The sequence below is a fragment of the Physeter macrocephalus genome, chromosome 7 (assembly GCF_002837175.3).
Source record: "Physeter macrocephalus isolate SW-GA chromosome 7, ASM283717v5, whole genome shotgun sequence".
In the NCBI taxonomy this organism is placed as follows: Eukaryota; Metazoa; Chordata; class Mammalia; order Artiodactyla; family Physeteridae; genus Physeter; species Physeter macrocephalus.
The window spans coordinates 103,584,482-103,598,265 of NC_041220.1; the positions used below are offsets into that span (position 1 = coordinate 103,584,482).

General features: G+C 50.7%; 1 protein-coding gene across 1 annotated transcript; it reads left to right on the forward strand.

The window, feature by feature from the left end:
• Nucleotides 1–9,199: 9,199 nt before the first annotated feature.
• Nucleotides 9,200–11,684, forward strand: NKX3-2 (NK3 homeobox 2). Its single transcript, XM_024119200.1, has 2 exons — nucleotides 9,200–9,659; nucleotides 11,161–11,684. The coding sequence occupies exons 1-2, from the start codon at nucleotides 9,200–9,202 to the stop codon at nucleotides 11,682–11,684; spliced, it is 984 nt and encodes a 327-aa protein (XP_023974968.1).
• The last annotated feature ends 2,100 nt before the right edge of the window (nucleotides 11,685–13,784 follow it).

Here is a 13,784-nt window from a genome sequence, read left to right on the forward strand (position 1 = left end):
GCTCGCTGCAACTAGAGAAAGCCCATGCACAGAAACGAAGACCCAACACAGCCAAAAAAAAAAAAAAAAAAATTTAGGAAGGAAGGAAAGTAGTCATTTAAATAAAGGTATTAAGTAAATAGAGATTATAGATGGATACACACAGAGGGCAAAAATGTGAAAAGGGGTTGCAAAGGGTTGTAATTTAAGAAATGCTACTCTACAAAAGCCACTCTTTTGAATCACACATCTTTGTTTATCATCACTGAGTGGCAACTTGCCCAGATGAGTCGGTTTAATGAAAGACAAGTGCTCAGGTTGGGGGCATGGGCAAATCATTCTAAAGTAGAGGGTTTCCTTGTTTCCCGAAGGAAAAGGTCACAACAGGTAGGGATAGGAGACTCCCAGAAGGACTTAGGACTGAAGTAATATGTGAGCCGAGCCAGGCAGGTGGAGAACAGTATCTTTTTAAAATAGTGCATTTTCCTGTTTCTGTGTTCTTTGCCAGACCTGGTGGGTCAGTGGGGTCTCCACAATGAGGAACAGGACAGACGGCCTGTAGGTGAGAGGAACGGGAGTGAAGGTTTTGAGGGATTTCAGAGGAGCATCAGGAGTCACTTGGCTGTGTCAGGAGCTAGGGGAAGTCAGGCAGCACCCCCAGGAGTCAATGCTCCACCCATCACCATCACCCTTGACCTCTGTGTCACTGATAACCTGCGGACCTCTGGAACTTGACTAAGCACCCAAATCTATGACCACTCCTCTTTCCAACTCACATCCCTAATACTCACACTCAGACTCCAGCAAGTGTTTTACTCTTCCAGGACTTCTAATCCATTGATCCTAAATCGATCAATCACTTTCCTTGAGTCACTATTTTTGCCCTGATCCATCTTAGGTTTCATGATTCTAAGCCTTCCCTCACAAACAGCCTTAAATTCCTGGCTGCTCTTGTTAATGATCCAGCAACGGCCCCGCCTTGAGTAGCCCAACTATCTACCCAACCTATGCTATGTGTGTGTGTGTGTGTGTGTGTGTGTGTGTGTGTGTGTGTGTGTGTGTGTGTGTGTATCTGTGTGTCTCTGTTTCCCTGAGCAAGGGAATGTTACTGGAGAAAAGCACACACCTGTGCTAACTGGTCACACTTTAAGGTCATGGACCTGAATCTCAAATATACCCTCACTCCTGCTCAGCTGTTCCACCTAACTACCCTGATTTCTTCCCTTCCCATTGTCCCAAACGGCTTTTCGCACCTTCTCCCTAACCCCCTAATCCTCCCTGCCCCACTCTCTGTGCTCAGCTTGCCTCATACTTGTTGAGAGAACTAAATAAAGTAATAAGCATTAAGCATTTGAACAGTACCTGGCTCATAGTACGTGCTCAGTAAATGCCAACCATGGTTATTATTACGTCATTGTCAGTCACCGCAGTAACCATCCTAAAAGCATCTATATCATTCTCTTTTACCAGAGACCAACTGCTTTCACTTTCTCAAGGACTTTGCAGTTTTCTCTTCTCTCCTGCATTATCAGTTATCCTTCTTGGGACTTCCCTGGGGGTCCAGTGGTTAAGACTCCGTGCTCCCAATGCAGGGGGCATGGGTTCGATCCCTAGTCAGGGAACTAAGATCCTGCATGCTGCGTGGTGTGGCCAAAATTTAAATAAATAAAAATTTTTAAAAATTGGGTTACTGGAATAATAAAAAAATTATCTTTCTCTATTGGGTTATTTACACCGACATAAAAACATATTCTAGTATCTTCTATCTAAAGATAAATCTCTGGTAGTAAATGTGGTTATCAGGGAATGAGAAGGGCAATAGCACAGATGCTTAAGGGGGATGCAATGAGTAGTAAATAATAGAGATCTAATGCACAGTATAGGGAACATAGATGACGATATTGCATTATAATCACCAAACTTGCTAGATTAGATCTTAGTTATTCCAACCACTAAAAAGAAGTAATAAATATGTGTAGGTGCTAATTATCCCTACAAGGGCAATCCTCTTACAATATATAAATGTATCAATTCAACATGCAGTACACCTTAAATTTATACAATGTTATTTACTGTATAGTACAGGGAACTATATTCAGTATCTTGTAATAACCTATAATGAAAAGGAATCTGAAGCTGTACACCTGAAACTAATACAATATTGTAAATCAACTATAGTTAAATTTTAAAAAATTTTAAATTTATACAAAGTTATAGGTCAAACATATCTCAATAAAAATAATTAATTAAAAATAAAAGTAATTAAGTCTCAACACTCTACTAAATGGGAGAAAATATTTGCAAATGTTATGACTGGTAAGGTGTTAATATCCAAAATATATAAATAGCCTATAAAACTCAATATCAAAAAAACAAACAACTTGATTAAAAAATGGACAAAAAAAAGTGGACAAAAGACCTGAATAGACATTTTCCAAAGACATACAGATGGCCAATAGGCACATGGAAAGATGGTAAACATCACTAATCATCAGAGAAATGCAAATCAAAACTATAATGAGATATCACCTCACACCTGTCAGAATGGCTATCATCAAAAAGAACAAAAATAACAAACGTTGGCAAGGATGTGGAGAAAAGGGAACTCTTGTACACTGTTGGTAGAATGTAAATTGGTACAACCATTATGGAAAACAGTATGGAGGTTCCTCAAATAATTAAAATAGAGGGAGTTCCTTGGTGGCTTAGTGGTTAGGATTCAGGGCTTTCACTGCTGTGGCCCAAGTTCAATCCCTGGTTGGGAAACTGAGATCCCATAAGGCACACGGTGCAGCCAATAAATACATAAATAAAATTAAAATATAAAAGTTTTTTTAAAAAACAGAACTACCATATCGTTCATATGGGTATATAAGTGAAGAAAATGAAAACACTAGTTCGAAAAGATACATGCACCCCAATATTCATAGCAACATTTTTACAATAGGTAAGATAAGGAAGCAATCTAAGTGTCCATCAACAGAAGAATGGATGAAGAAGATGTGGTGTACACACGCACACACACACACACACACACACACACACACACACACACACAGAGGAATATTACTCAGCCACAAAAAAGAATGAAATTTTGCCATTTGCAACAACATAGATGGATCTGCAGGGTATCCTGCTTAGTGAAGTAAGTCAGATGAAGACAAATATTGTATGTTTTCACTTATATGTGGAATCTAGAAAATAAAACAGACAAATGAATATAACAGAACAGAAACAGACTCACAGATACATACAACAAAGTAGTGCTTACCAGTGGGGAGAGGAGTGAGTGGAGGGATGGGGGAGGGGCAAGATAGGGGAAGGGGATTAAGAGGTACAAACTATCAAGTGTAAAATAAATAAGACACAAGGATGTAATATACAGCACAGGGAATAGAACCAATATTTTATAATAACTTTAAATGGAGTATAATCTCTACAAATATCAAATCACTGTGTTGTACACCTGAAACTAATAAAACTATACTGAAATTAAAACATAAATTTTAAAATTTTTCTTTTCTTTTTTTAAATAGCCCCAAATCACCCTCTGTCAGATCACTGTAATTTTCTTCAGAGCGCTTACACCATCTGATGTTTCCTCCATTGCTTTATGCAGGCATTTGCTTCTTGATGATATTTCTCCACTCGAATGTTAGCCTATTGAGAGTAGTGTCTTACAGGGCCATGAGCCCCAGAGCCTAGAACAGTAGCTGAGACACAGTAAGCACTCAAATATTTGTTGAACATTTTAAAATAAATGATAGGAAGAGACTACAGAAAGGGAAATTGGCTGGAAAATTTTGTAAGGGAACCCGCATAACACCATGAAGGCCCCCAGGATAGTTACTTACAGACAGAAATACAGTAAATTCAGAAGACTTTCTTGTTATTTTACAAGCATCTCAAACTCAGTACAAGTAACAGCACATAGCATCTTCCCCTTTATCCACTCAGATCTCCATCTTCTCCTTAACTGCCCCCTCAAATAGCATCATCATCCGCCCAGTGTCTTAACTGACAACCCAAATGAAAAAATAAAATCTGAGAGACAAGACGGACTTGTCTGCAATGCCTGAACTTATTGATGTTTAGGGTGAAATACCCCAATTAGTCTCATGAAAAAGTTAGCTTCTGAAAAAAATGAAAAACTTGCCTATGGCTCCAGTAAATCTCACAGACTGCATGTACCTTATATCGCCATCCAGCGGGCGCCCGGGTCCAGTTTGCACGAGAGGCAGTCAGCGGAGCTAGCAGAGAGGAATCAAGGAGATGTTAGACCAGGAGATCTCTGGGCTCACACTGCAACCGCCCCATCGTTTCCCCCACCCCTTAAGGGAGGTGAGTCTTCAGTGGGGGTCCGGACTGTGTCTGGACGAGTCTCTTCAGTGGAACACCTCGGTTATTATATCCCTGACAACATGAGACTAGGAGCAAAAACATTCCGTTTTATGAAACCAACATTCTCTTTTTGACTCTACTTATCACACTACTTCTCTACCTTGGTATCCTCACATCCCTCAGAGGTGCCCGCTAGGTGGCGCTCGTCCTCCACTGTACACAGACGAAAAGGCTACTTTTCTTTTTAAGCCTGAGAGGTGATTTCCAAATCTGGCTTTTTACAGGTAAGAAAACTAGCTCCAAAGGAAAAATGTCTTCCGTGAGGATGTATCGCAGCATCTCAGGAGCCTCGAGCAAAACCCAGGTCGCCATATTTCTGAACTCAACGGAACTTCCATCACCTGCTGTCTCCCTCTACACATGGTTTAGTTTATTAATTAGAATAACAATGGCGTATTTCTTTCCTTCTACAAAACAAGGTTTAGGTTCAGATCCACAGGCCTTAGCGTTCTTTATTTTCAAAAGTACGAAACTGAAAAAATCGTTAGATTTTCCTGCCTGAATTCTTTCTTTGATTTCCTTAAGTTCGAAGTTCCTTTTCTGATGAATGCGTAGCATAGAAATAAGTAAGGAAGACGATGGGAAACATTTAATGAGAATAAATGTGAAGGTTTATGAGAAAAAGCGGTTAGAGTAGAAAACCCAGCTGGGTTGGCATTACACAAAGTCAGATTTGAATCCTGATTTAGCTGCTTACTGATGGTGAAATCATTTAAACTCCATGAGTCTCAGTTTCCTCATCTGTAAAATAGGGATAATAATGTCTTCTACTCGCTCCACCCTCAGGGTTATGTAGATTAAAGAAAACAATAAGCTGCGGTCCCGGCACATTGTTGGTGAGCAACATTTGTTTAAATATAAAACTACCTCGGCCTACAGTAATGGTCTGATATACCTGGACCACGTACGTGAAAAATCCTGGTGGGGTCTGAAAACGGATGACCTAGGAATCCAGGAGCCAGTGTCTGCTGGCGGGAAAGTGGCGTGTTGCTTGATGCCTGGGATTCTTCGGATGCTTGGAGTGCCCTCGGGAGCCTGTGGATAAGGACAGAGGGTAAGTGCCGAGCGCGGCCTGCCTAGATCTGGCTCCTGCCAGGCGAGCCAGCACCGGCATCCTCTCCCCGCCCGTCAGCTCGCGCAACTTAGCAACGGCATCGGAGAGCACCGGGTAAAAACCCTCGTTTTAAGGCACTGGAAACCGTGGCCAAGAGACGGCAGGTGACTTCGGTCACCGCCGTTGGCGTCTGAGAGACGCGCTTGGCCTCCCACTGCAAAACAGCCTCTGGCGCTCGCCCTCGGGCCGCTCTGGGCACAGGAGACGGGCTCCTCTCCGGATCTCCCTCCATCCTGCCCCGGGCGCAGGTGGAGGGCGGCAGGGACGCTGCGCGCGGTGGCCCCACAGGAAAATCCCCGCGGACGCGGGTACCGGGAGCGCGGGAGCGTGCGTAGCAGCTTGCGGCGTGCTCCCGAGTAATGGGGTTTGCCTCCTCCCGGGGCCCTCGGCTCTCCCACCCTCATCCTGCGCCGCGCCGCGGCCCGCGGAAGCCCCACCATCCGGCAGCGCTTCGGCTCGAGGCTGCTCCCGGGGCTGGAGGGTACGGCATGTAGGGGGCGCGCAGGAATCAAACTGCCGAGGAGGAAGGGGAGGTCGAGGGTGGAAGTCGGAAAGGAGAAGGAGAAGATTAGGACAGAGCTGAGCGAGGGGCCGGGGAGGAAGGCACCGGCGCAGAGCAAGCCTAGCGCCCCCTCGAAGACTGGCCGGCGGAGGGGAGTCCGGAGCTCCGCAGATTCCCGGGGCGGGCCCAGGCCGGAGCTCGGCGCCCACCGAACCTCAGGCGCCGTCAGGCAGCCGTGGGTCAAGCGCGGAGCAAATCGCCCTTTATGGACTGGAAGCGGGGCCCCGGCGCGTCCTATCGCCGCGATCTCCAGCCCTGCGACATGCGCTGACCTGCTGAGCCCTCGCCACACACCCCCGCTCGCCGGCCTTGACTCTGCACGTACCCGGGGAAGCCCCTGTGCATCCGTCCACCTCCGCTCACCGGCCCCCAAAGTCTTTTCATTCCCACCCAACCCCACCAACAGCTTCTAGTGGTAGTTTCAGACCCGTGTGTTTACTCTCCGCCAACACCCAACTCCCGGCCCTGCCTGCAGCCATTCCCCAGACCTAAAGATTGACTAACCGCTGCAGTTGCCCGAGATGACACAAGCCTCCCTCTCTGTGAGCCTCCTGAAGACTCGGAATGCGGCCACTTTCTTATACCCCGGACACACACCAAAAAACGGACAACTCAAAGTCACCGAATTGCATCTTTCTAAGCTTTGAAAACCTCTACCCAAGACTGTGGCAAGGGGTATATTCTACTTTGATTTGGGGTTCTTTAAAAAACTTGGCGGGGGGGCAACTAAGTGGTGGTTATATATTCAAGTAAGTCTTTGTATAGCCCCCAAATTCACTCTAATACTCAGTCACTCAACACGCAAACATCTCTGCCTGCCTGTGTGTCTGGACTCATTCTATATTTGTCCACATCAAGTCCTAACCCCACAAAGGGATGGCTGTTTGCGACAGGCAGTTCACACCTGCCCGTTTCTCTCCTTCTGGGTGACCTGTGTCAATCAATCTCCTCCTCAACTCGCCCCCAGAGAGTAACAACAAATTGTCTAGGGCAGTGGGAGAGGGGTGTTACTTAATAAATGAAGGTCCGCGGGAGGAAGGAAAGGACAGCTTTCTTTTGAAACCTCTTAAGCATTCTGTTCTGTTCCCCCTCTGGGCCTGAAGAGCATCCCGTTCCTTACACTTGCCACCTACTGACACCAAATTTAAACACCTTTCCCTCAAAACTGAAGTAGTAGTAAAGAGCTATAAATGGGCAATGACCTCTTCAAGGATGAGGCTCCCCCCCCCAAATACACTACAGTGCAGTGTATTTGGGATGCAAAAGAGCATCACGTGGCTGAAATGCTGGAAAGTAGAGATGCTGCGAAGCCCCCCCACTGACCCTGAAAACTACTAATGTATTTCATCCTGAGGTGTAGAAAAAGAACCACCAAAAAGAAAGCTACAAGGGCGAATATTATTTGTTTTAGAGGCACCAAAAACACCAATCTCAGCAATTTACTAAATTAAAATCACAGTTCTTTAAACGTATTTAATGGTTCAAATTGTGTATTTGGTTTTAACTTAAATCTCTGGTAAAATTTACGGAAGACAGTGAAATAAGTTCCTTAAGTAACTTCTTCATTTAAAAATAAATAATACAAATAGGCAACAAATGTTTTGAGATAGCCACAATATTTGTGTTTCTCAGCCTGGCTTCTTCTACTACATAAAATAATGCACTGCTCATTTTTTTTTAAGCGCATTAATGTCATCAGTTCAGAATCTTTACTATGGTAGTTCCCAGATATTCTTTTAAACAAAAACATATTTTTTCAACTCACAAGTAACAGAGTATTTAAAGAACAAAGTTTCAATTTTCTTCCTCGTGTAAAATTTAGCAAACTCCAAGTGCATTCAGTTTTGACAGCCCAGGGAAACGACCGCGCAATTTCCAGAAACTCTCCCAAAGATGCCCTCTAATTTCTCTCCTGACTTTAGCTCTATCTGTACCATCTTTTCCTTTTTAATTCTTCTATAGAAATTGAAACAAATAAAATCCGGTGAGGAAGGAAAACTATTTCTACAGTGATTTTAATTCACTTATTATTTCAGAGAAAAGAATTAATATTCCAGTGAGGAATCCGCAAAAGTATAAGGGGAGAAGAAGAAGCATTTCATTCTTCGAATCTATAAACCTCCCTAGAGAACAGAAACTACGCGCGCGTTTTATGGAACTGCGTTAACTTTGAGTTTCCCTCCCAGATCTGACTCCACTAAATATCGTGTTCCATAAAAGTGCTAGAATAGGTGGCTACATCTGTAGAGGTAAGAATCGTGTTTTTTTAGCGTGTCTAGGTGGGTGAGCCTCTCTGTTGCTGGAGGATGCTTCGAGGACCAGGCTTGGGAGGAAAGGGGTTAAGTCAGACCCTGACTTTCTCCGCGCAGCGTGCCCCGTTTTGTCTGTTCAAGTCGACGACGTCCAGCCGGAGCCAACCAATGGGCGGCCGGGAGCTGCCGGGACAGCCCAGTGAAGGGGCGTGGCCTGAGGCTGTCCCTCAGCAGAGAGGAATGACACCCGGGCGGGAGGTGGTGGGGGGGCTACGGTGGAACTCTGAGGAAGGAAAGAGAGAAGAAACAGATAAAACCAAGACAGGGGGTAAAAGGGTGCCCCGCGCCTCTCGGAATCCAGCGGCCTTCGTCGCCGCCGCCGCCGCCGCTGGGGGTGGGCTCCGGAAGAGCCGGCCCAGCAGGGAAAGGAGACGAAGATCCAGAAGCGAAATCCTGCAGGCGGGGAAGAGGCAGAGGCGCAAAGAAAAAGTGACTCGGGCCGTGCACCCCGGAGGCGCTCAGGAGGGGACTGCAGCCGCAGAGGGGCCTCACTGATCCTCCCCCCACGTCCTCCGAGGGCCAGACCCCGGCCCGCCCCTAAGGGCGCGAGGCGATGAGATAATCCAGCTGAGCTGCGAAAGGAGAGCTTCTGGCGCTGGATTGGGGGGGGAGGGGGTCTCTGGGCGGGGTGGGCCTCGGAAGTGGGGGTGAGGGTCGGCGCTGATCCGGGGCCAGAGGGGGGCGGAGGCTGCTGGGCAGCCCAGGAGTGGGCTGCAGGGGCCTCGCTCGCGGGGCTCACTCGCGCTGCGGCGGCCCGCGCGCTCCATTCAGCTCGGAGCTGCCCCGCGCCCCAGCCGCCCGCCCGGCCAGCCGCTCCGGCCCGCGGCGCAGATGGCTGTGCGCGGCGCCAACACCTTGACGCCCTTCTCCATCCAGGCGATCCTCAACAAGAAAGAGGAGCGCGGCGGGCTGCCCGCGACGGAGGGGCGCCCCGTACCCGGCGGTACAACGGTGGCAGCGGCGCCCGCTGTCTGTTGCTGGCGGCTCTTTGGGGAGACAGACGCGAGCGCGCTGGGGGGCGCCGAGGACTCTCTGCTGGCGTCGCCGCCTGGGACCAGGACGGCTGCGGGGCGGACCACGGAGAGCCCGGGCGGCTGGGATTCGGACTCGGCGCTGAGCGAGGAGAACGAGGGCGGGCGGCGCTGCGCGGACCCGCCGGGGGCCAGCGGCGCCTGCCGTGCAGGGGCGACCCTGGGCCTCGGCCAGCCGGTCTGTGAGCTGCCCGCAGCCAAGGACCTGGAGGAGGAAGCCGCGGGCCGGAGCGACAGTGAGATGTCGGCCAGCGTCTCAGGTCGGCTGAGGCTTCGCGGGGAAGGGGGCCGGGCTGAGGGGTTGGGCAAGGAGAGCAACCATGCCGAGTGGGGTGGGCCTGCTGTTAGCACCTTGTTCCCTGGGCCCCCCGGGTTTGCCAAGACCCTAAGCTCTGCGCACCGGCGCGGGCTGCTCTAAGCCTCCGTCAACTGAGCCCGAGAGAGGACCGAGAAACTCCTCAGAACGCTGCGTCCTGGGGTAAAGCCTCAGACGACGTCGTGGGGCAGTGTGCTTTAGACCAGACTGGGAGAGAACCACTGCACCCTGGCTTTGATTCCATAGCCAGTGCCTTCGGCTGAGTCTGTCTCCAAATCCCCAAAATCGAGGAAAGGGAAGAGCGAGGGTCCCAGAAACCTCCGGTAGCCAGTATCCGGGCCCTGGCCCAGAGATCAGAGATGCTCCCAGCTCGAGGTCTCAGAGCCCGCCCCGCAGCTCAAAGATAGCTAACAAGGAATCATTTCAAGTGGGCCGAAGGCCAACCGAGCCCGAGCTTCGGGAGGAGGGTTTCTTTAGCTTTTCCAGACCCCAGGCCCAGGAGACCTGTGCCGGGCTGAGGACCCAAGAGCTGGAGGCAAACCCTGCAGCCAGCTGAAGGCAGAGGGGCTTGATTTAGGTCATCCCAGACTCAGCAGGGGGAGGAACCTCCTCAACCACGAGCTGGCACGTCATTTGGTCAGAAAGACCCCCGTGCCTGCCCGGTCGGCTGGACTGTGCTGTAGGCCTCACGCTGGCCCCAAGCAAATATTATCTGCTGCAGGCCAGAGTGCTGGACCTCCCTGCTAGGGTTCTGCGGGGAGAGCGGGGAAGAGGCGGAGGAGCTGGCGTTAGATTAGGGTCCAAGGATTCGAAGCAGGGACACCCCTCTACCCCCAACCCCAGCCCTCCTTTCATTGCTTTTGTAAGAGAGAGGGAGAAGCCTACCCATGGCCTTGGCTCAGCCTATTGCCATAGCCCTCCCACAATTCCGGGTGGATGGGGGCGTAAGAATCCGAATACTTCTGTCTCCAGGATCCGTCTCCCCATTTTCTCTTTACGCGCAGCCAACACGTGTGTGCTGTGACGATGCGTGTGTGAGTGTGAGTGTGGGGAGGCCGGTGAACCCAGGGAGGGTATCCGAAATGCCATCTAGAACCCCAGGGCTGAGGGCTGAGGGCGCAGAAGGCTTGCGAGGCTGCTCAGGCCCAATGCCCACATAGCTGAGAGGAGCCTGGAGCCCAGAGAGGGCAAGGAGCTGGATCTTGGCTGCACAGCGTTGATACAGCGGCTGAGTTCGTTGCCGGCTCACAAGCTTAGCTGCAGGAAGCGAGTGGGACAGGATTCTAAGACTTGCCTCCAGGACCCGCGGCTTCCAGGCCCTCCCCACCACTCCGGCGGCATGAAGGGGTTTTTCCGCCCCCCACCCCGACCACAGCGGTTGAGGCCGGACCTCACTCCTCTGCGACACTGACAGTGTCTCGTTTCTGTTCCCACTGGGTCCACAGGCGACCGCAGCCCGAGGGTCGAGGACGACGGCGTTGGCACAGGAGGCGCACGCGTGCCCACGTTGTGCAGCGGCAGCGGCGGCGGGCCCGCGGGCGGCGCAGAGGAGGAGGAGGAGCCCGTGGCGCCCAAACCGCGCAAGAAGCGCTCGCGCGCCGCCTTCTCCCACGCACAGGTCTTCGAGCTGGAGCGCCGCTTCAACCACCAGCGCTACCTGTCCGGGCCCGAGCGCGCAGACCTGGCCGCGTCGCTGAAGCTCACCGAGACGCAGGTGAAGATCTGGTTCCAGAACCGTCGCTACAAGACCAAGCGCCGACAGATGGCCGCCGACCTACTGGCCTCTGCGCCCGCCGCCAAGAAGGTGGCAGTGAAGGTGCTGGTGCGCGACGACCAGAGACAGTACCTGCCCGGAGAGGTGCTGCGGCCTCCCTCGCTGCTGCCACTGCAGCCCTCCTACTATTACCCTTATTACTGCCTCCCCGGCTGGGCACTCTCCACGTGTGCGGCCGCCGCGGGCACCCAGTGAGCCGGCCTGGGGTGAGGCAGCGAATGATGCCCGCGCCCCAGCTCCAGACGGGCGCTGATGGCTGTGCAGGTTGTGCCCTGTACTGGGGCGCCCCGCGGAGGGGGCAGGTGGAGGATGAAATCCAGCCCTGGCTCTGCTCTCCAGGACGTGCGCCCTGGCAGCGGGACTGGGTCTACCCAGAGGGGGGCGCCTTTTTCTAGTTTGAACAGAGGCATCCTATGGCCTAGGGACCCTGTTCCTACCCCCCGCCCCACTTGCTTGGAAGCCCTTGGACATTATTTATTACCACCATAATGTTGGGTTTGGATTGTGTCTGCCTGGGGATGGCGTTTCCCAGAGAGGAGAGAACTCCTGGAGACCACACAAGCCTGAATCCCAGAATTTCAGGCCTGCCGGGAGCTTCGTGCGCTAGGCCACACTAGTTCATGGTATCCATGCTACCAATCTATGTGTATCTACATATCTATTATTTTTGGAAATTGCAATTGTTACAAAGGGGTTTAGAGCCCTGGCAGCCCCAAGGAGCCCCAGGCTAGGGGTTCACTGAACCATGAAATGTTTGGTTTGTGGGCCCTCCTCCCCACCCCTCCCCGGTGTCAGAGCTCGGGTGGAGGCGCCTGATTGGGTGCTGAATGTATGGAAGGGAGCCTCTGAGCACAGGGCTGGGCAAGGGCCCCGCATCTTCCCTCTCGGAGGTCCAGGCTGCGACCAACTGGGGGAGCTCCTGGGAGCCCCCGAACCAGGAGAGAGGAAACCCAGGAGTCCTTCGCAGAAACTTTCTTTCTTTCTTCCTTTCTTTTTATTTTCTTTCTTTCTTTCTTTCTTTCTTTCTTTCTTTCTTTCTTTCTTTCTTCCTTCCTTTTTCTTTCTTCCTTCCTTCCTTCCTTCCTTCCTTCCTTTCTTTCTTTCCTTCTTTCTTTCTTTCCTTCTTTCTTTCTTTCGGAGGTTAAAACTTGTAGCACTTTTCAGTTGCTTGTATTCAAATGATGGTTATTTTTGTATTCAATGTGAATATCCTTGACCGGCCTTTCCTCGGCGTCCTCTGCAGTTCGGCCGCTGGGCCCAGTCTCTACCGTTTAGCCTCGGCGACTCCTGCGTCCTGACCCAGGATTCTCCCATCCCTGTCCCTGCAACCTAAGACAGGTGATCCTGTCAACCTCGTGTCAACCTCGCCGCTTGTCGCCTCCTTAAGGGCACTGTGCACTCAACTAGAGTATTAACTTTAAAAAGATTTGTGAAATTTGGAAGTTCTATTCGTTGTATTTTTTTCCTTTAATTTATAAACTTTTAGTTTAACATGCCCTCCTGGACGCCGTGTTTTCTCTGAGCCTCTCTCTGTCCGGCTTTGGGGGAACCGGTAACGTGGGCTCATTTTCCCAACTTGTTTTCAGTCCAGGACAGGACACCTCGCTCCTCCCGGAAGTCGCCTCGCTGCTCACCCTCAGGAAGCATTTAAATCCGCGCAGCTCAGGGAATCGTCATTTCTGGGACTTTGCAGGAGTCATAGAGGAATCCCACTGAATCCGGAGCAAATACCTAGGATTCCCGTTTTTACTCGTGGTCACTAGTGTCACAGTCTAGGAAGCATCCATAGCTGAACCCGCTCCCAATTTCCATCCCCCACCCTAACGTTTTCACTCCTCCACCTGCCGGCATCCTCTTTGCTTTCGATTTTCTGAGCGTTTTCTCTAAGCGTTCCTGTCATTATTTCATTTCCAGAATAGGCAAGAACTCTCGCTGGAATTCTGAAGCGGTTAGGGGAGAACGAGAAGCTAATAAGGTGTCTCCCGGGGAGGGTCACCTGTGCTTTGACCCCTGCCGGGTGCAAATGACGCTGCACCTTGTTGCAAAGCGCTTCCACTCACTCCCTCAGTGACACGTCGTCACTTGATCCGCACAGAAGCCCACCGTGGGAGCAGAGGATGGGCAGGGAGATGGTTATTTATTACTCCATTTTAAAGCTGAACGCGCCCCGCCGGCGTTCCCCAGAATGACTCCCCAGATGCCAAGGATTCACCGGAGCAAAGCGCTCACCACTACACGCCCCTCACGTCGGGTCCGGGGAGAGCAAGGAAGAGTTAATGCCACATGGCAGGCGCC